A 21728-nucleotide genomic window follows, 5' to 3' on the forward strand; every position below is an offset into this window, starting at 1 on the left:
ATTAGAGGGCTGAGAACGCACCCTTGTGGGGCCCCAGTGTTGAGGATCAGTGGGGTGGAGATGTTGTTTCCTAACCTCACCACCTGAGGCGGCCCATCAGAAAGTGCACTACCCAGTTGCACAGGGCTAGGTCGAGACCCAGGGTCTTGAGCTTAATGATGAGTTTGGAGGGTACTATGGTGTTAAATGCAGAGCTGTAGTTGATGAACAGCATTCTCACATAGGTATTCCTCTTGTCCAGATGGGTTAGGGCAGTGTACCGTGTGATTGAGATTGCGTCGTCTGTGGACCTATTGGGGCGGTAAGCAAATTGGAGTGGGTCTAGGGTGTCAGGTAGGGTGGAGGTGATATGGTCCTTGACTAGTCTCTCAAAGCACTTCATGATGACGGAAGGGAGTGCTACAGGGCAATAGTCATTTAGAACACAAATGCATTCCCATTCCTCCATCCTCTTTACATACCCTGCTGCTACTCTGTTGATTAGTTTATTATCTACTGTATGTATAGTCACTTTCCCCTACATACATGTACGTACATATTACCTCAATTACCTCTGTCGGCACCGGATGTGTGTGTCATTGTTTGTTGATTTCACGATGAATTTACATTAGTTGACAACTCAACCAAATGTAAATCCAAACTAGATGTTGAACTGACGTCTGTGCCCAGTGGGTGGTCTCATGTTATGGGACAGGTAATCATTGATGTGAGAGAGGTCTGTAGGGATATTAAGGTATTCTGTGTGTACAGAGGCTGCTGGCATTACCCTGGCATTGAGAATCAGGAGAAAGACTTAGCCGCTTGACACTGTAAATCCTACATTGATCGCATGGCATTAATTCATGTACCTCCTGGCATCTAGTTGTTGGCTTTGTTTTCAGAACCTTACATTCGAGTCAAATGTCCGATCATGGCAAGTTCACACCACAAACATGTCCACAAAGGAAATTCTCTCTCTCTCTTTGTCTCTTTCTCTCTCTTCCCCCTCTCTCTCTCCTTCTTTCCCTCCCTCGGTCTGTGCCATGTACAGAGTGCTTCGGCTCCTCTCTCCTTTGAGTCTGTGTAAATGGGGTTAAAAACCTCTCCATTTGGGTTGCCAGGAGCTGATGTAAGGCTGTTGGCTGAATGTATTTAGATTCAGTGGGGAATGTAAAGCCTGTTGTAGTTCGTTTCCTTGTTTCTTGTCAATCATTGGCTCACAAGTGAAATTAGCATTATGACGATATCTTTAATTAAATCATTCAAAAACCTTTATTAATGCAATTGCAGACAGAAGTTGACAACAGGAACATAATAACGCATGTTTCTGAGAAAGTTCTGCAAAATAGAGAAGGTCTCAAGTTGTTTTTATTAAACCCTCAGTCCAGCCTTAGTGATGTCACTGCCTACGTCATTACCTTTTACTCATGAGACCAAAGTGTTATCTAAAAGCTTAGCAGTAAATGTCCAAGTTGATTTATAGTGGAATGTCTGACTTGTCGTATTTTCTACACTCCCCTGCAGAGTTCTGTCTCAGTCACACATTTCTTAGAGGGGACTCTTTATAAGAAGCAGAGAGAGAGAGAACAACTGTGGAACAATATTAAAAACCTCAATGTATATATATTGTTTATATGTAGTCTAGGACCCTATAAACGTAAGGAGGGAGTCTTATAACCCCTCCCCTTCTATTAATACAATCTAAGCATAATCAATTATTCTATTATTCTAATACATCAATCATTTGGTACTAATTAGTCTCACAGCTTCAATCATAATATTATCCTCGGAAATCAAATAGATTAGGCAAATCCCCTGAATCCATTTGATCCCAGGGATGGCCTGCAAAAGGGAAAAACATCTCCTGAGGTTCCTGGAATGCTGGCGGGGGAGGGGTGAGTCTGTCTATACTCCCATTTCCTCTTGACGCCTGGGAGAAACCACACGAGTTGAACAAACAATGGGATTAATAAAAACAAGAAATGCCCCAGTAACCCCGTCAGCACGATTTGTAAGAGCACAATCTCAACCCATAGTCAAACCCTTGCACGCTAGGCATAACACAGAATAAAATATGATTTATAAACAGACAGACAAAGAGCAGTAGACAGAGGTGGTTATCAGATCAGAGGAGCTGATGCCGTCTGTTCACTAAAAGCTCCTCTCAAAAGGATAAAACAATCTGGTGAACCTCAAGGGGTGTGTGTTTTGGTTTTGCCCTAGCACTACACAGCTGATTCAAATAATTAAAGCTTGATGAGTTAATTATTTGAACACCGGGCTAGAGAAAGGCTATTAAAGGTGGATGGTCAATTCCGTTTGGCGGAGAGTAATGAACCCTTAGACAGTTTCGTCCTCCTCTTGCCCACAGTATATAACCCTTGGGCACACCCTGGTTTCCACGCCAATTCAATGAAATTACGCTGAAGCAATGTGGAATAGATGAATTGACGTCTGTGCCCAGTGGGAAGCTATTCACAAATGTATCTAATTGTATGATTATAACTAGAGTAGAGCCAATGGCCCTGAAGGCTACGGAACAGAGCAGTTTCAGCAGTCTGAAAAGAGGATTGATAAATGGTTGTCATATAATGTGAAGTGCTAATAGGTTTGCTGGGAAGTAGCGAGGAGGGAGGACCGGGCTGGTTGGAGGGTATTGATTAGAACATGTACACCAGGCTCTCTGAAAGAGAACCCAATTGGAATAGTGGTTATAGAGAAACACAGCTAGGCCTATACAATAACAGTACATCAAGGATAACGGGCAGTTAGCACTAAACCCAATGCCACAATAAATGAAATAAGGACACATCAAGGTGGAACGATGGCTCCTTGTGGGTTACAAGAGAATAACACAATTGCTAATGAAGACATGCCAGGCAGGATCTCGAGCTTTCCTGAGTGCATTGTTTGCTTCCTTTGTAGAGAAATGTTTGAAATACGACCAAAGACAGCCCTTTAGGAAACAGGGAGGTGAAACCGCTGATACTTCTGGGTTTCATTTGCTTTCATGCAAAACATTCTGCGACTTTTATTTCAGCTAAAAGTTGTGTTAGAGATAAGACGTTAGTGTAACATTGAAAATATATTTCATTAATCACTTCCGTAAGCTTCACATTTGCATATAATTCTCAACATCAATGTCACGATCATCGTAAGGAGCGGAGCAAAATGCAGCGTGGTATGTGTTCATGATGATTTTTTTAATTAAAGAAAGCACTGAACACTGAATACAAACACAAACAAATAACGATCGTGAAGCTATAATGAGACCTGTGCTGACACAAGCAATCAACATAGACAATCACCCACAAACAAACAGTGAAACCCAGGCTACCTAAGTATGATTCTCAATCAGAGACAACTAATGACACCTGCCTCTGATTGAGAACCATACTAGGCCGAAACATAGAAATCCCCAAATCATAGAAAACAAACATAGACTGCCCACCCCAACTCACGCCCTGACCATACTAAATAACGACAAAACAAAGGAAATAAAGGTCAGAACGTGACAGTACACCCCCCCCCCCAAAGGTGCGGACTCCGGCTTCAAAACCTGAACCTATAGGGGAGGGTCTGGGTGGGCGTCTGTCCGCAGTGGCGGCTCTCCCGAATGGACGGGAGATTACGGCAGCGCCGGGGTGAAGGATGACTCCGGCAGCGGGCTCCGGCAGCGCCGGGGTGAAGGATGACTCCGGAAGCACCGGACAGGCGGGGGGCTCTGGCGCCTCTGGACTGAGGGGCTCTGGCGCCTCTGGACTGAGGGGCTCTGTAGGGATGAGACGGAGAGACAGCCTGGTGCAGGGGGCTGCCACCGGAGGGCTGGTGATTGGAGATGGTACTGGATAGACCGGACCGTGCAGGCGCACTGGAGCTCTTGAGCACTGAGCCTGCCCAACCTTACCTGGCTGAATGCTCCCGGTTGCCCTGCCAGTGCGGCGAGGTGGAATAGCCCGCACTGGGCTGTGCTGGTGAACCGGGGACACCATGCGTAAGGCTGGTGCTATGTACGCCGGCCCAAGGAGACGCACTGGAGACCAGATGCGTAGAGCCGGCTTCATGGCACCTGGCTCGATGCCCACTCTAGCCCGGCCGATGCGAGGAGCTGGTATGTACCGCACCGGGCTATGCACCCGCACTGGGGACACTGTGCACTCCACAGCGTAACAAGGTGCCTGCCCGGTCTCTCTCGCCCTCCTGTAAGCACAGGAAGTTGGTGCAGGTCTCCTACCTGGCTTCGCCACACTTCCTGTGTGCCCCCCCCAAGACATTTTTGGGGCTGACTCTCGGGCTTCCATCCACGCCGCCGTGCTGCCTCCTCATACCAGCGCCTCTCCGCCGTCGCTGCCTCCAGCTCTTCCTTGGGGCGTCGATATTCTCCTGGCTGTGCCCAGGGTCCTTTACCGTCCAACTCATCCTCCCATGTCCATTCCTCCTTGCTTTGCTCCTGCTGCCACTGCCTGACACCACACCGCTTGGTCCTGTTGTGGTGGGTGATTCTGTCACGATCGTCGAGCGGACCAAAATGCAGCGTGGTATATGTTCATGATGATTTTTTTATTAAAGAAAGCACTGAATACATACTACACAAAAACAATAAACAAATAATGACCGTGACGCTATAATGAGACCTGTGCTGACACAAGCAACTAACATAGACAATCACCCACAAACAAACAGTGCAACCCAGGCTACCTAAGTATGATTCTCAATCAGAGACAACTAATGACACCTGCCTCTGATTGAGAACCATACTACGCCGAAACATAGAAATCCCAAAATCATAGAAAAAACAAACATAGACTGCCCACCCCAACTCACGCCCTGACCATACTAAATAACGACAAACAAAGGAAATAAAGGTCAGAACGTGACAATCAATGCACATGTCAATCATTAGATGTACATCTCAATAATATACACACAAAATAAATAGCTTCCTCCTGTAAAACATTGCATCACAATTAAAAACCTGTACCACACAAAGCAAAATGTGTCAATTTGCAAGATCCAGTGCTTTTAGTCAGTCTCAATGACTTGACTCCCTCCCCGCATAGTAGATGTCAATTTTCAGTTTTGGATTAAATGCAAAACCCTATAATTTGATCACAGTGGCCTTATTTCACTTCCAATTCTCTGTGTTCAAGATATGAACACAACACATAGCGGACTGGCAACAAAAGCAAGAGAGAAAGAGAAAAGAAAAACCTGTTCTTAACAGAGGCTTTCTCTGAAAACCCTGTCATGTGCTTGGAAACCTATGTCAATGCTGAGGTTAATGCATTCTGGGAACAGAACAGCAGGAAGTATTGGAAGTGGAAGCCTCTTTCAACATCGTGCCTCGACACCGGGCGCTCTGTTCCAACTGAAAAATGCAATGCTGACCAATGCCCTAGAGCAGGATGCCTGCATGCAGAGATCTGTTGCTGTGTGAGACGCACATATTACAATATAAGTTTTGGCATGAACAGATATACCTACCTTCAGCGACTGAAATCCAAATACAATTACTGCACACATTATGTTAATTGCTTAAAAGCTTTAACTAAACATTTAATAGTCCTATTTTCAGGGTCAAATTCAGGTGCAATAATTTGACTAATTATTGCTGGAAATAAACGCTATAAAAACAAGGTTTAGTAGATCCTGGGGGATTATAGTAGGGTATTGAAATATAACACATAGGCCTACATGTTATTTGTTAAATTCTGAAGACATATTTAGTGTAGTCATAGTACAACATCAAAACAGGATTCAGTGGAACAGAAGAAATGTGCAGGACAATAAAACAGTGTAATTAGCTAATACTGACAAAATATTACCAATACAAGCCAGCACACACAGCAAGCTACCAAAAATAATTTGTTAAACAACCATTATTTCACTGTACTGCAGTTTTACTGCATTTTGACGGCAGTGTCATTTTGTAAGAGTATCTTGCACTCTTAGAACAAAAGGTGCTATCTGGAACCTATTGGGGTCCATGTAGTACCCTTTCCCCATAAGGTTCTACATGGAACCCAAAATAGTTCTACCTGGAACCAAAAAGGGTTCTCCTTTGGGGACAGCTGAAGAACCCTTTTGAAACCTTATGTTCTAAGAATGTGTATTTATGTGCAGTTCAGCTGACATGCTGGTAGCCTAAAACAAATGTTATGGAAGTGAATGTGCACTTTTCAGTTGGGTAGACTGCAACTAGGGAAAACACTGCCATAACCTGCAGTAAAGCAAAAGCATTTATATCTTCAGAGATTCTCTAAATTAGGGGCCATCTCTGAAGCTATAGGACTGCAGATTGTCACAAATGTTTGCTTTTAATGACCTAGCAAATTCGATGACTTGGAGGTGAAATACAGTCTATCACATTCCTTTTTTCTTATTTTTTGAATCTGTATTTCATCACCTAACTAATTAAAACCTCAAATGGACCTGCTCCTGCAAAAGTTATTCGGGCTGGATAAGCTGAAGTGGACTGGCCCATGTACCATTAGCCGGAGCTCATAGTAACATGATTCAGCCGGACTCGGGAAGAGCTCGACCCTCATGAAGTGTCCATATTAGCAAAAAATAGAATGTCATCATGATTCGCAGCCGTTTTTACCAAAATAGCCTGGAATCACTAGTATTTACTTCTAAACAAGACACATTTTAGGGGGGATTCTAAGAAAGCTACAATGTTGTTTGGTTTATTGCTTTAATAGTCACTGAGATTGTATTTGTTATCAATGCAAAATAGGCTACTTTGATGCATAACCTATACAGATGAGATCAAGGAACCAACCAATTTCAAAATGCCTGAAGGTACCACGTTCATCTGTACAACAATAGTACACAAGTATAAACACCATGGGACCACGCAGACGTCATACCGCTCAGGAAGGAGAGGCGTTCTGACTCCTAGAGATGAACGTACTTTGGTGCAAAACGTGCAAATCAATCCCAGAACAACAGCAAAGGACCTTGTGAAGATGCTAGAGGAAACAGGTACAAAAGTATCTATATCCACAGTAAAACGAGTCCTATATCGACATAACCTGAAAAGCCGCTCAGCAAGGAAGAAGTCACTGCTCCAAAACTGCCATAGAAAAGGCAGACTACGGTTTGCAACTGCACATGGGGACAAAGATCGTACTTTTTGGAGAAATGTCCTCTGGTCTGATGAAACAAAAATAGAACTGTTTGGCCATAAAGAGCATTGTTATGTTTGGAGGAAAAAGGGGGAGGCTTGCAAGCAAAAGAACACCATCCCAACCGTGAAGCCCGGGGGTGGCAGCATCATGTTGTGGGGGTGCTTTGCTGCAGGAGGGGCTGGTGCACTTCACATAAGAGATGGCATCATGAGGAAGGAAATGTATGTGGATATATTGAAGCAACATCTCAAGACATCAGTCAGGAAGTTAAAGCTTGGTCGCAAATGGGTCTTCCAAATGGACAGTAACCCCAGGCATACTTCCAAAGTTGTAGCAAAATGGCTTAAGTACAACAATGTCAAGGTATTGGAGTGGTCATCACAAAGCCCTGACCTCAATCCCATAGAAAATGTGTGGGCAGAACTGAAAAAGCACGTACGAGCAAGAAGGCCTACAAACCTGACTCAGTTATACCAGCTCTGTCAGGAGGGATTGGCCAAAATTCACCCAACTTATTGTGGGAAACTTGTTGAAGGCTACCCAATATGTTTGAGCCAAGTTAAACAATTTAAAGGCAATGCTACCAAATACTAATTGAGTGTATGTAAACATCTGACACACTGGGAATGTTATGAAATAAACAAAAGCTGAAATAAATCCTTCTATCTACTATTATTCTGACATTTCACATTCTTAAAATAAAGTGGTGATCCTAACTGACCTAAGACAGGGACATTTTACTAGGATTAAATGTCAGGAATTGTGAAAAAAAATGAGTTTAAATGTAGTTGGCTAAAGTATATGTAAACTTCTGACTTCAACTGTATATAGATGAGATCAAGGAACCAAGCGATTTGCTGGTAAAATACACCTTCTTTGACCCTTCCAAGTTCCGCCCTTTTGTGTCTCAGTAGGGTCAAATCCTTTCACTTATGAACGCTTCCCGGTTATATCAGCAGATCTATCACCATGGCTTCTGAAGCAGTGGCTGTGTTGCTGCTGGTCTTCTTGTCAGGATCTACCTTTGGGATAAAGCTGGAAGGAAATGGATACACAGACGTTCTGATTGCTATTAACCCAGTGGTACCTGAGAACCCACTGCTCATCGAGAGAATCAAGGTAAAGATTTTAACCCAACAGTTAGAGACAATTTGCTTCCATGTTACTTATTTTAGGTATACATATACAGCAGGGATCCCCAACTGGTGGTTTTATTTGGCCTCACAAAGTTTTCTGATCAAAAAATACAATCAAGTAATTATAAAATAAATAAATCATTGTTTCACATAAGAATGAGAAAAAAAATGAAAATGAAATCAGCTCCAAGTGATTTTAATTGAAGAAATCTGTTCCCAAGTATTCCCACACATAATAGAGAGAAACATGACTGTATACAAATGTCAGCAAGTTTTGAAATGATTATGTTTTAATCAAACATTATATCTGTTTAGGCTTCTTGCGGTCAATTTGCTGTCTACAATTGTTTTGTAATTATGTTGCGGCCCCCCCAATCATCCGCTCAAGAAACAATTGTCCCACGGCTGAATCTAGTTGATGATTCCTGGTATACAGCATTCACCTTTTACTCGCAAGTGCTTCAGTATGTTTGGATAAGTGATTTGGCTATAGATAAACCAAGAAGAAACACATTTGTTGTCAAATATTGTTCAATATACGTATATCATTTGTCTTTCAGGAAATGATGAGCAATGCGTCATCCGTACTCTTTACAGCCACTGAAGACAAATTCTACTTTGAAGAGATAACAATACTAGTGCCACCAAACTGGTCTCAAGGAGGCTATGGAAGAACAAAGACTGAAACCTATGAAAAAGTATGAATGTTATTGTTATAACCAACTGCAACAGATGAAGCTTACTGGCAATATTATTCAGACAGCATAGCATTTAAATGCTAAAAGGCTTTGTTCTCTATTTTAGGCCAAAATAATCATTAATGAGGAAAATCGTGCATATGGAGATCAACCTTACACCCTGCAGTATGGTCAATGTGGATCTGAGAGCCGGTACATTCATTTGACCACTAAATTCATCTTAGATGATGAACTCATTAAACTGTATGGACCCAGAGGTAAGAGGTACCAGCGTAAACAGAAGTCTAAGTAATTTAAACACATAACAATTATGATTATTTAAAATCCTAAATAAAGAAATCAAGAATAAATAAACAATGCTGAGTTTACAGTAGGCTCACAAGCTTATGAAATTGTTAAGGAAATGAATGACCTGTCTCTTAGATAAAGTCCTTGTGCATGAATGGGCTCACCTGAGATGGGGAGTTTATGATGAATTTGATGACGGTCAGCCATTCTACAAGGGTGCACACAGTGATATTCAGGCAACTAGGTAACCTTGTCTCTTAAACTCTTTCCCACTGTCCAGTCCTACACAGTAACAGTATAAGTAATATCAGATCATGTACGACATTTGAAGAAACTGTACAGTTTTATTTTTACTTTTGTAAGAACCAGTTTCACATTCATTGTGCATTCTCAACATTCTCTTACTATTTTCTAATTTCACAGATGTTCCCTAGAGCTTGATGGTAAAATTGTCAACAGAATTAACCACACAAATTGCACACACATTGACCCGAACAACAAGATATATACACAAGACTGTGTGTTCTTAGCAGACAGCGAACAATGGGAGAATACTGCATCTTTAATGTCCTATCCAAGTTTACATAAGGTAAGTTATGATTGTAAAGACAGTCTTAGAAAAAAAGGTGATATCTAAGAACCTAAAAGGATTCTTCGACTGTCCTACATGGAACCCTATTGGGTTCCGTCTAGAACCCTTCCCCAGAGGATTCTACATGGAACCCAAAATAGTTATACCTGGAACCAAAAAGGGTTCTCCTTTTGGAACCCTTTTTCTAAGAGTGTATGCTGTCTTTCTCAAATGCATCATTCTCAGTTTTGACAAACTTTGTTTATGTGCACACTCAAGGTTACAAGATTCTGCTCCAATAAAACACACAACAGTGAGGCCCCTAATGCGCAGAACAGGATGTGTGACAACAGAGATGTTATGGACGTTATTTTCACAAGCTCAGTGGATGCCAAAGCCAATGTCCAGCCTCTGAAAGGACCACATCCAGTACCTAGGTTCACTGTGATGCAGAGGGGACAGAGAGTTGTCTGTCTGGTCCTTGATGTTTCAGGAAGCATGCGTGTAAGTTACTGCTATATCAGTATAATTGTCTAGGGTAGCACAACTTAAAGCATTTATAATGGATTAGTAAATTGTTAATTCATCATTTATGAATCATTACTCAGTTCTTAAGGTATTTAATATAGGTCCTTATAAACCATTTACTAATCGTTAAGTTAGTCTTTTTACGTGGCCTCATCTAAAATGTGGGCTATTTATACTTTATAAATATTTTAAACGATTTGAGTGACCAGCGTAATTTATTACAAAAAAATGGACATGTCATTGGTAGACATTTGTAGGGTTCACCTAGGGGTCATGATAATGGCTGTACCAAAATGTTTGATGAATTAGAATAATTGATTATGCTTATGTTTTATTAATAGAAGGGGAGGGGTTATATGACCCCTCCCTCCTTACATTTAAAGGGTTCTAGACTACAGATTAACAATATATATATATTCATTACATAGTTTTAGAATTGTTCCCCAGTTGTTTGCTCTTTCTCTCTCTCTCTCTTATAAAGAAGACCCCTCTTAGAAATGTGTGACAAACAGAACTCTGCAGGGGAGTGTGGGAGATACAGTGCCTTGCGAAAGTATTCGGCCCCCTTGAACTTTGCGACCTTTTGCCACATTTCAGGCTTCAAACATAAAGATATAAAACTGTATTTTTTTGTGAAGAATCAACAACAAGTGGGACACAATCATGAAGTTGGAACAACATTTATTGGATATTTCAAACTTTTTTAACAAATCAAAAACTGAAAAATTGGGCGTGCAAAATTATTCAGCCCCCTTAAGTTAATACTTTGTAGCGCCACCTTTTGCTGCGATTACAGCTGTAAGTCGCTTGGGGTATGTCTCTATCAGTTTTGCACATCGAGAGACTGAAATGTTTTCCCATTCCTCCTTGCAAAACAGCTCGAGCTCAGTGAGGTTGGAAGGAGAGCATTTGTGAACAGCAGTTTTCAGTTCTTTCCACAGATTCTCGATTGGATTCAGGTCTGGACTTTGACTTGGCCATTCTAACACCTGGATATGTTTATTTTTGAACCATTCCCTTGTAGATTTTGCTTTATGTTTTGGATCATTGTCTTGTTGGAAGACAAATCTCCATCCCAGTCTCAGGTCTTTTGCAGACTCCATCAGGTTTTCTTCCAGAATGGTCCTGTATTTGGCTCCATCCATCTTCCCATCAATTTTAACCATCTTCCCTGTCCCTGCTGAAGAAAAGCAGGCCCAAACCATGATGCTGCCACCACCATGTTTGACAGTGGGGATGGTGTGTTCAGCTGTGTTGCTTTTACGCCAAACATAACGTTTTGCATTGTTGCCAAAAAGTTCAATTTTGCTTTCATCTGACCAGAGTACCTGCTTCCACATGTTTGGTGTGTCTCCCAGGTGGCTTGTGGCAAACTTTAAATGACACTTTTTATGGATATCTTTAAGAAATGGCTTTCTTCTTGCCACTCTTCCATAAAGGCCAGATTTGTGCAATATACGACTGATTGTTGTCCTATGGACAGAGTCTCCCACCTCAGCTGTAGATCTCTGCAGGTCATCCAGAGTGATCATGGGCCTCTTGGCTGCATCTCTGATCAGTCTTCTCCTTGTATGAGCTGAAAGTTTAGAGGGACGGCCAGGTCTTGGTAGATTTGCAGTGGTCTGATACTCCTTCCATTTCAATATTATCGCTTGCACAGTGCTCCTTGGGATGTTTAAAGCTTGGGAAATCTTTTTGTATCCAAATCCGGCTTTAAACTTCTTCACAACAGTATCTCGGACCTGCCTGGTGTGTTCCTTGTTCTTCATGATGCTCTCTGCGCTTTTAACGGACCTCTGAGACTATCACAGTGCAGGTGCATTTATACGGAGACTTGATTACACACAGGTGGATTGTATTTATCATCATTAGTCATTTAGGTCAACATTGGATCATTCAGAGATCCTCACTGAACTTCTGGAGAGAGTTTGCTGCACTGAAAGTAAAGGGGCTGAATAATTTTGCACGCCCAATTTTTCAGTTTTTGATTTGTTAAAAAAGTTTGAAATATCCAATAAATGTCGTTCCACTTCATAATTGTGTCCCACTTGTTGTTGATTCTTCACAAAAAAAATACAGTTTTATATCTTTATGTTTGAAGCCTGAAATGTGGCAAAAGGTCGCAAAGTTCAAGGGGGCCGAATACTTTCGCAAGGCACTGTAAGAGAGTAGTCAGACATTCCACAAGAAATCAACTTTGAGAAGTGGACATTTATTACCTAGCTTTTAGATAACACTGAAACTCTATGTTTCTATAGCTATGGATGGCCTTGGTCTCCGGAGTAGAAGGTAATGACTTAGTCAGTGACATCACTATGGCTGGACTTTGGTTAAATAAAACAACTTGAGACCATTTGTTTGATGCAGAACTTACTCGGAAATATGTGTGCTATGATGATGAATAATATATGTAATTATCCATTATAAATTATTATTTATTATGTGGAGTTATTATAAATTGTTACCGTGTCTAGTTTTCATTTCAATATTACAAATATTCTTTCTAGTAGTTACTGTTATTACGGGTATGTACCCAGCCCTTCAGCATATGTCATTGTTATCAATACATTAAATTTTGTCTAACATCAGACTGTTCTAATGTTTACTTTTATAGGGCTCAAGAATATTGCAACAGCAACAAGCAGCATCTCTGTTCCTGACAACTATAGTAGAAGATCATTCATATGTTGGGATTGTAACATTCACAAAAGATGCCAAAACTTTGAAACCTTTAACTGTAATCCATGGTGAAGAATCAAGAACGCAACTTGTGAGATATTTACCAAGTGAAGCTAATGGAGGCACTGACATTTGTAAAGGACTTAAAAAAGGTTTTGAGGTAAATATACTACCACATATTTTTTAAATCACCATGCAGTCTTTGTAATTGTATTTTTAAATCATCACTGTATTTTAATTTAATGAAAATAACTCCAAAAGACATCTGTAATTATTTACTTTTCTTTGGCCTCTGATCAAGTGAGTGTTAGAAAACAAATGTGAACATATTTACATACACAGCACTGATTGGCTGATAGGGTGGTCCAGACCCCACCTTACCCAGTTGAACATTCATTGATCTATTGTAGTCAGATTACATTGTGACGTCCTGAAGTGGGGCAAAAGTTACATCTCGCTTTAACTGGCTGAAATTTCAGCAAAAAAAATTCAAACAGCATTTACAACAAAAAGGGCATTATTATAAGTTTATTTCGACCTCATAGTTTGGAAATAACATTAAAAAAATACAGGAAATCACCTTTTTAACTGCACTGCCCCTTGAAGATGTAATGCAAGTGTAGCCTACATGGGTCAGGTTGTTATGTTTGTTTACATATTTTTATGTTTTCCCAAAAAAATCTATGTTGATTTTCAGGAGTTACGCAAAGACAATGGCAATACAATGGGAGATGAAATCATCCTTTTAACTGATGGGGAATCAGAATTAAATTGTGCGTCGGAGGTTAAAGAAAGTGGTGCCATTGTAAATACAATTGCTCTTGGACCAAGTGCAAACAAAGAGTTGAAAATGTTGTCAGAAATATCAGGTAAGGTTTAATCAAAGGACCATCATATTAAGAATATTTAACTCGCGGACGTTACATTGTCTTAGCTTTTAAAGGGACGACCCACTCAAAAACGATATTTGGGATTTTTCATTAGTCCACTGTTAATACTGTACAGTACCAAAATATTTTGCATGTCAGCGGTCAAGTTTTCAAGATATTGGACTTTCAAGAAGCAAAGTGTCACAGGCAACATCATCACGATGAAGCAAAAAGCATATTTTGGGACTGTATCAGCAGTAAATTTCCCCTTTAAGGCAGATGAGACAGTCACCATTTTCTTGCATACTCTTTTTAAGTCTGTCAATTATCTTCATTCTGCTTGTTCTTATTTATGTTTCAGGTGGGAAATATTTCTATGCATCTGAAAATCTGGATCAAACTGAACTTGTGAACGTCTTTGCTTCACTTACCACAACCAATGGCGATTTGACACATCAGACAATCTTGGTGAGATAGAAGTCATTATAAATGCTTATGAATGCTTTATAAATGCTTGTATTTGTTACAAATTCTAAACAATTGTAATGCTTATAAAAACATATAGATTATAAATGCTTACAAATAATTAAAAACGTTATTATTAGCTTATAGATTTGAAGTAATACCAAACATTCTAACAAATGTTTTTTTAATGAGATGTTTTTATTTTCCCTCTGTACCTTTTCCTTAACAGCTTGATAGTTCTGGAATGAAAGGAAAAGGAATTCTCAACGGGACTGTGTCTGTTGATCACACAATCGGGAATAAAACCACCTTTTTGGTGCTCCATGAAAGTCAGTCCCCGGAGGATATTGAAATAAAAAGCCCATCTGGACAAATCTACGATTTTATTGATTTTCAACATTCTTCTATTTCCAAAATGCACTCCTTAGTTATTCAAGGAACAGCTGAGGTATTGTTTTCCATGTCCTGTTGGTGAATATGTAAAGTGTTTTTGTTACTTTAATTGTATCATACTATCAATAATGATAAAGCGCCATATGCAGAGCCTTGTAAAAATTTGAGTGTTGTTTTAAACCTATGCATTACTCTTGTGAATGTGATTAAGAACTAATGAACTACTCAACCCTTTCTGACTCATTTGAACAATTTCCTTATTGTTTATTTCTAGACTGGAGAGTGGACATATACCATAAAAAATACACTGTCAGATCAGTATATAACAATAACAATAACAAGTTGTGCTGTCAGTGACGCCATACCTCCAGTCACGGTCAAGGCTCACATGAGCCAACAGTCCATTGATGGCAGCAAACCCATGTTGGTGTATGCAGAGGTCAACCAGAAAGGTGTTCCAGTGATTCTGGCAGATGTGATGGCCACACTGAAGTCTGATTCTGGGGACCAATATCAGCTACAACTGCTGGATAATGGAGCAGGTCAGTTAGAGTAATAATGGAGCAGGTCAGGTAGATCCATGATGGAGCAGGTCAGCTAGAGCCATAATGGAGCAGGTCAGGTAGATCCATGATGGAGCAGGTCAGCTAGAGACATAATGGAGCAGGTCAGCTAGAGTAATAATGGAGCAGGTCAGTTAGAGCCATGATGGAGCAGGTAAGCTAGCGCCATAATGGCGCAGGTCAGTTAGAGTAATAATGGAGCAGGTCAGTTAGAGCCATGATGGAGCAGGTCAGCTAGAGCCATAATGGCGCAGGACAGCTAGAGTAATAATGGAGCAGGTCAGTTAGAGCAACAATGGAGCAGGTCAGTTAGAGCAATAATGGAGCAGGTCAGTTAGAGCAATAATGGAGCAGGTCAGTTAGAGCAATAATGGAGCAGGTCAGTTCGAGCAATAATGGAGCAGGTCAGCTAGAACAATAATGGAGCAGGTCAGTTAGAGCAATAATGCCGCAGGTCAGTCACAGCAATAATGGCGCAGGTCAGTCAGAGAAATAATGGCGCAGGTCAGTCAGAGAAATAATGGCGCAGGTCAGTCAGAGCAATAATGGCGCAGGTCAGTCAGAGCAATAATGGCTCAGGTCAGTCAGAGCAATAATGGCGCAGGTCAGTCAGAGCAATAATGGCGCAGGTCAGTCAGAGCAATAATGGCGCAGGTCAGTCAGAGCAATAATGGCGCAGGTCAGTTCGAGCAATAATGGATTAGGTCAGTTAGAGCAATAATGGCGCAGGTCAGTCACAGCAATAATGGCGCAGGTCAGTCAGAGCAATAATGGCGCAGGTCAGTCAGAGAAATAATGGCGCAAGTCAGTCAGAGCAATAATGGCGCAGGTCAGTCAGAGCAATAATGGCGCAGGTCAGTCAGAGCAATAATGGCGCAGGTCAGTCAGAGCAATAATGGCGCAGGTCAGCTAGAGACATAATGGAGCAGGTCAGCTAGAGTAATAATGGAGCAGGTCAGTTAGAGCCATGATGGAGCAGGTAAGCTAGCGCCATAATGGCGCAGGTCAGTTAGAGTAATAATGGAGCAGGTCAGTTAGAGCCATGATGGAGCAGGTCAGCTAGAGCCATAATGGCGCAGGACAGCTAGAGTAATAATGGAGCAGGTCAGTTAGAGCAACAATGGAGCAGGTCAGTTAGAGCAATAATGGAGCAGGTCAGTTAGAGCAATAATGGAGCAGGTCAGTTAGAGCAATAATGGAGCAGGTCAGTTCGAGCAATAATGGAGCAGGTCAGCTAGAACAATAATGGAGCAGGTCAGTTAGAGCAATAATGCCGCAGGTCAGTCACAGCAATAATGGCGCAGGTCAGTCAGAGAAATAATGGCGCAGGTCAGTCAGAGAAATAATGGCGCAGGTCAGTCAGAGCAATAATGGCGCAGGTCAGTCAGAGCAATAATGGCTCAGGTCAGTCAGAGCAATAATGGCGCAGGTCAGTCAGAGCAATAATGGCGCAGGTCAGTCAGAGCAATAATGGCGCAGGTCAGTCAGAGCAATAATGGCGCAGGTCAGTTCGAGCAATAATGGATTAGGTCAGTTAGAGCAATAATGGCGCAGGTCAGTCACAGCAATAATGGCGCAGGTCAGTCAGAGCAATAATGGCGCAGGTCAGTCAGAGAAATAATGGCGCAAGTCAGTCAGAGCAATAATGGCGCAGGTCAGTCAGAGCAATAATGGCGCAGGTCAGTCAGAGCAATAATGGCGCAGGTCAGTCAGAGCAATAATGGCGCAGGTCAGTTTGAGACATAATGGAGCAGGTAAGTTAGAGACATAATGGAGAAGTAGCAGAATGGTAAAATACATGCATAACATGACTTTTTGGATTGTTATCCATTCCATCACTGTCTGAGATAATTTTTTAGATAGTCTGATTATACACATCTTTATTCTTTCCAGGTGCTGATGCTTTTAGAAATGATGGGATCTATTCCAGATATTTTACCACTTCTAAAAATGGAAGATACAACTTGAAAGTGAAAGTGCAGAGAAAAAACAAAAGCAAAAATAATGGACAAGTTAGATTGAAGAGACACAGTGTTGCCCCATATGTACCTGGTTATGTCATCAAAGGTAAATCTCTCAGTCTGCTGTTGTTTATCGGTGACAAGTTGAATGTTTTCACATTTTGAGTCTGTTGCAACGTGATTTCTAATGTTTTCATATTTCAAGTCTGTGAGTGCCAATGTAACATGAATGCGTGTAACTTATTGCCCCATTCCATCTCCTCCAGGGAAAGTAGTGATGAACCCCCCAAAGCCCCCAGTCAGTGAGGATGACCTGCAGGCTGATGTGGGCAGCTTCACCAGGACAGCCATAGGAGAGAGCTTCTCAGTCAGTCTCCCACCTGGTGTCCCCCCTCCAAATTTCCCCCCTAACAAAATCACAGACCTGAATGCAGAGATAGAGGAGGACAAAGTGATGCTCACATGGACTGCACCTGGGGAAGACATGGATCAAGGCACGGGTACAGTACCTAATCTTTTTAAGTCTATTTGCATAACGTCTAGGGCTGGGCAGGTTTAATCGAATATCCGGACGGACGTTAGTATTCGATTACTTGAGTGAGAGTTCTTTAAAATATATATATATATGTAAGCCTGTCTTAACAATGAAAAAGTTTGTCTAAATTAAATTTAATTATCCTTGTGACATTTTTACCTACAAGGATATACCATAACACATGCCGGGGATAAAGCTCTGGCCCCATAACGCCCACATCAAGACAAATTGGACACATTGCCCTAGGATTAGCTACTTCTGTACTCATTACTCATAGCACTTTGTCCTCCAACAGTCTTTACCATTCGGCCATCAGATTTGCCACCAATGCTCCTTATAGGACACATCACTACACTCTATACTCCTCTGTAAACTAGTCATCTCTTTATACCCATCGCAAGACCCACTGGTTGATGCTTATTTATTAAACCCTCTTATGCCTCACTCCCCCCTATCTGAGATATCTACCGCAGCCCTCATCCTCCACATACAACACCCGTTCTGCCAGTCATATTCTGTTAAAGGTCCCCAAAGCATACACATCCCTGTGTTGCTGGACTTTTCAGTTCACTGCAGCTAGCGACTGGAACGAGCTGCAACAAACACTCAAACTGGACAGTGTTATCTCAATCTCTTCATTCAAAGTCTCAATCATGGACGCTCTTACTGACAGTTATGGATGCTTTGTGTGATGTATTGTTGTCTCTGCCTTCTTGCCCTTTGCACTGTCGCCTGTGCTCAATAATGTTTGTACCAGATCTTATTTAGGGGCTTCATAGCAAAGGGGTTGAATACATATGCACGCACCACTTTTCCGTTTGAATTTGTTTTGAATTTCACTTCACCAATTTGGACTATTTTGTGTATGTCCAATACATGCAATCCAAATTTTAAAAATGACATGTTGTAACGCAACAGAATCGTAAAATCGCCAAGGGGGATGAATACTTTTGCAAGCCACAGTATAGTTTCCAGCTACAATAGTAATTTACAACATTAACAATGTCTACACTGTATTTCTGATCAATTTGATGTTATTTTAAATGGACACAAAAATGTGCTTTTCTTTCAAAAACAAGGATATTTCTATGCGACCCCAAACTTTTGAACGGTAGTGTATATTTTTTTGTGTACATGTATTTAATCCCTTATTTTTGGCACTGAACAGTCTCCATATATACTGTACTTCCATTCATTTTTTTTCAACTGATACCAGGGGACCTTTAGACGAGTCCCGTGAGGCCTGTGGGCATCCTAGAGCAAAACAACCAACATGTACGTGTTCATGAGAGTTTGTAGCCTTCAGTGTGTAGCCCAAACTGTTTGGACGCTACAGACAAAAGTTAGCTGTACCTACTTCAGACGTGTCACAAGACGCTTGTGGAGGTCATAGAGCAAAACAGAGATCTCCATCGTGTTTGTGAGAGTAGGCCAAACCGTTCGGACACTACCGGCAATTTTGTGAGAAGACCAATTTTCGGGATGTCTCATGTCCTGACAAACATAGCTCTAACTCTACCACCTTTTACCGCAGATGCAGAAGTACGACATCGACACAGTGGTGGATTGAGACACGTCTAATGCAAAAAATATATATCTAGCTTAAACGGACATATTTTTATGGGGATGTTTTTATTATGCTAATTAGATTGCAGCGGGGGCGCCGACATCTAATATTTGGGGTTAATAGTTTTTCTGAACCATAAATAACTGGTTAGCTTGACTCATATCCTTGAGAATGTGTGCCAAATTTCATCACTCTAGTCAAACAGATAAAGAAATATAAATATGTGCCTGTTGTTGTGACACCATGTGTTCGATCTGAATGGGCTTGCTTTATGTTAAGGCTTGACAGTGTTTGGAACATGTGACAATATGAATAACCATGTCTGATTTATATGCATTCATGTGCTAAGTCACACCCACCTGAATATTTATTGGTCACTAGTGGCCATGTTGTTTGAGAAAATAGTCTGGAAAACATAGGGTTGAGAGACCTTGTTCCATAGATGCTATTTATTTCATCCAGATCAGATCACAAAATTCGAAATGACGGAAAATCCATTATGGTGGACCTTATGGGGTACATTTGTTCCGGGTAATGAACAGGACCTATGTACTGAATTTTATGACTCCAGCTCACACGGGGTGAGGGGTGTGACCTTCACATTTCTGCATTTGAAATCAATTGTTATAGCGCCACCATATGGCGAATATGCATGGAATTGCATGACAGGGTGTGGCCCTTTACCATCATGCAATGTTGCAACCTTCTAAGCCTTATCTTCTCACGAGATTTAGCATTTTAATTTAGCATTACGGAAGGCAGCCCTGATATCGGTATGCTATTTTTCATACTTTAAATAGTAATTGCAGGCGCTCACCTTACAGAGTTTCCACAATACCTGACACAGATCAATGCAAAACACTTTTTGTAACATAATCAGTTCCTTCATGGCAAAAAATCTGACTTCTCTTTCACTGTTGATGTTAGCCAAACTACCCCAGAAAAGCATGTCTGCTGCTAACTTTTACTATGTGCATTTGTGCCATTCTGATTGGTCGAGAGTGAATAGGATTTTTTTATAAAAACATTTATTTATGTTTTTAAATTTCAACTGTTCGGATTTCTGAAAAAATTTCATGATATTAGTCAAATCATTTCAAATGTCTATCCGTACTAATTATCATCATCATGAACATACTGATCCTGAAATCATTATTTACCATAACACTTTCTAGATGAGATCAGACATTTGCATTGAATAACCATGTGTGAATCTCATGAATATGTGTTATAACCTACATTTTCCCTTTCCACTTTGTCCTGCTTCATTTCTTTCAGCTGATTCCTATGAGATCAGAGTCAGCATGGACTTGGAAGCCCTGAGAGGAAGCTTCAGTGGAGCACATCTAATGAACACCTCCGACATCCGACCACTAGAGGCAGGCTCTACAGAGGAATACTCCTTCCTTTCCAGTTACATCATCAATGCTGAACCAGAGACGGTCATGTTCTTTGCTGTACGTTCTTGTGACAAGGATTCTCTGATGTCTGACATGTCTAATGTTGCTAAAGCCACAAAAATTGTACCATTTGTTCCAACTACAACTACGCCTACGATATCACAATATCCAAGTCCAAACCTAAAGCGGTCCTCTGGATCAAATGTAGTAGCAGTGGTTGTATCAGTCATTGGTACTGCTGCAGTCATTATTGCTGTGCTAGTTGTAACCAGGATGCGACTCAACAGACCCGGGAACACTCCCAACTTCACAGAGACACAGGTCTCTACAAGCTTTCTGTAACAATTAACAGCACGAATACATCCATGGGCTTATCAACACTAAAGATAATTGTATAATTAATCTAACATTCCTTTCTAAAAAAAACAATGACAACGCGAGCTATTCTGTCTCTGAATTTGAAAGCTATTACCCTTTCCAAAGGCAAGACAGAATTGTATTTACTGAGAAGACAGAGCAAAATGTGCCATCCATCAGGTAATCGCCCCAGTCATTTACTGGCTAACAAACTACGCAGTAATGACCAATTAGTTGATATAGCAACTTCTGAATCTGAAACAGAGGAATTACTATCAGAACCCAAATGAATCAAAGATTCTCCTTCTTCTCCTTCTACTCCCCCTGAGGTCTATTTCAAATATTGAAATCAATTAGGTTCACTTTTGCTCTAAATAACTAACATTTGGGAAAGGTGAATGAAGCACAAATGTCGGCTTATAATTGTAAAGTAAGGATACCACTCAGTGTCCTGACTCTCGCCCCCATCTTTGATAAACATAGATATTTAACTGTTTTCCAAAATGTTGTCATCCCGTCTCGAGACTTTCTTTCCCAAATTGGTTTGTTAAAGCGGGTTTGTTAAAAAACGTTAATCCACGGACAATCGCCAGCGCCTGTTACATG

The 21728-nt window shown here is 41.0% G+C and overlaps 1 protein-coding gene across 1 annotated transcript; it reads left to right on the forward strand.

Moving 5' to 3' along the window:
* Positions 1-8045: 8045 nt before the first annotated feature.
* On the forward strand, positions 8046-21566 carry LOC118964677 (calcium-activated chloride channel regulator 1-like). Its single transcript, XM_036978602.1, has 14 exons — positions 8046-8231; positions 8809-8946; positions 9053-9203; positions 9370-9478; positions 9658-9823; positions 10085-10309; positions 12948-13172; positions 13710-13881; positions 14243-14349; positions 14576-14794; positions 15014-15281; positions 17196-17369; positions 17530-17763; positions 20644-21566. The coding sequence occupies exons 1-14, from the start codon at positions 8082-8084 to the stop codon at positions 21105-21107; spliced, it is 2802 nt and encodes a 933-aa protein (XP_036834497.1). The 5' UTR covers positions 8046-8081; the 3' UTR covers positions 21108-21566.
* The last annotated feature ends 162 nt before the right edge of the window (positions 21567-21728 follow it).

This window comes from Oncorhynchus mykiss, chromosome 5 (assembly GCF_013265735.2).
Source record: "Oncorhynchus mykiss isolate Arlee chromosome 5, USDA_OmykA_1.1, whole genome shotgun sequence".
Classification (NCBI taxonomy): domain Eukaryota; kingdom Metazoa; phylum Chordata; class Actinopteri; order Salmoniformes; family Salmonidae; genus Oncorhynchus; species Oncorhynchus mykiss.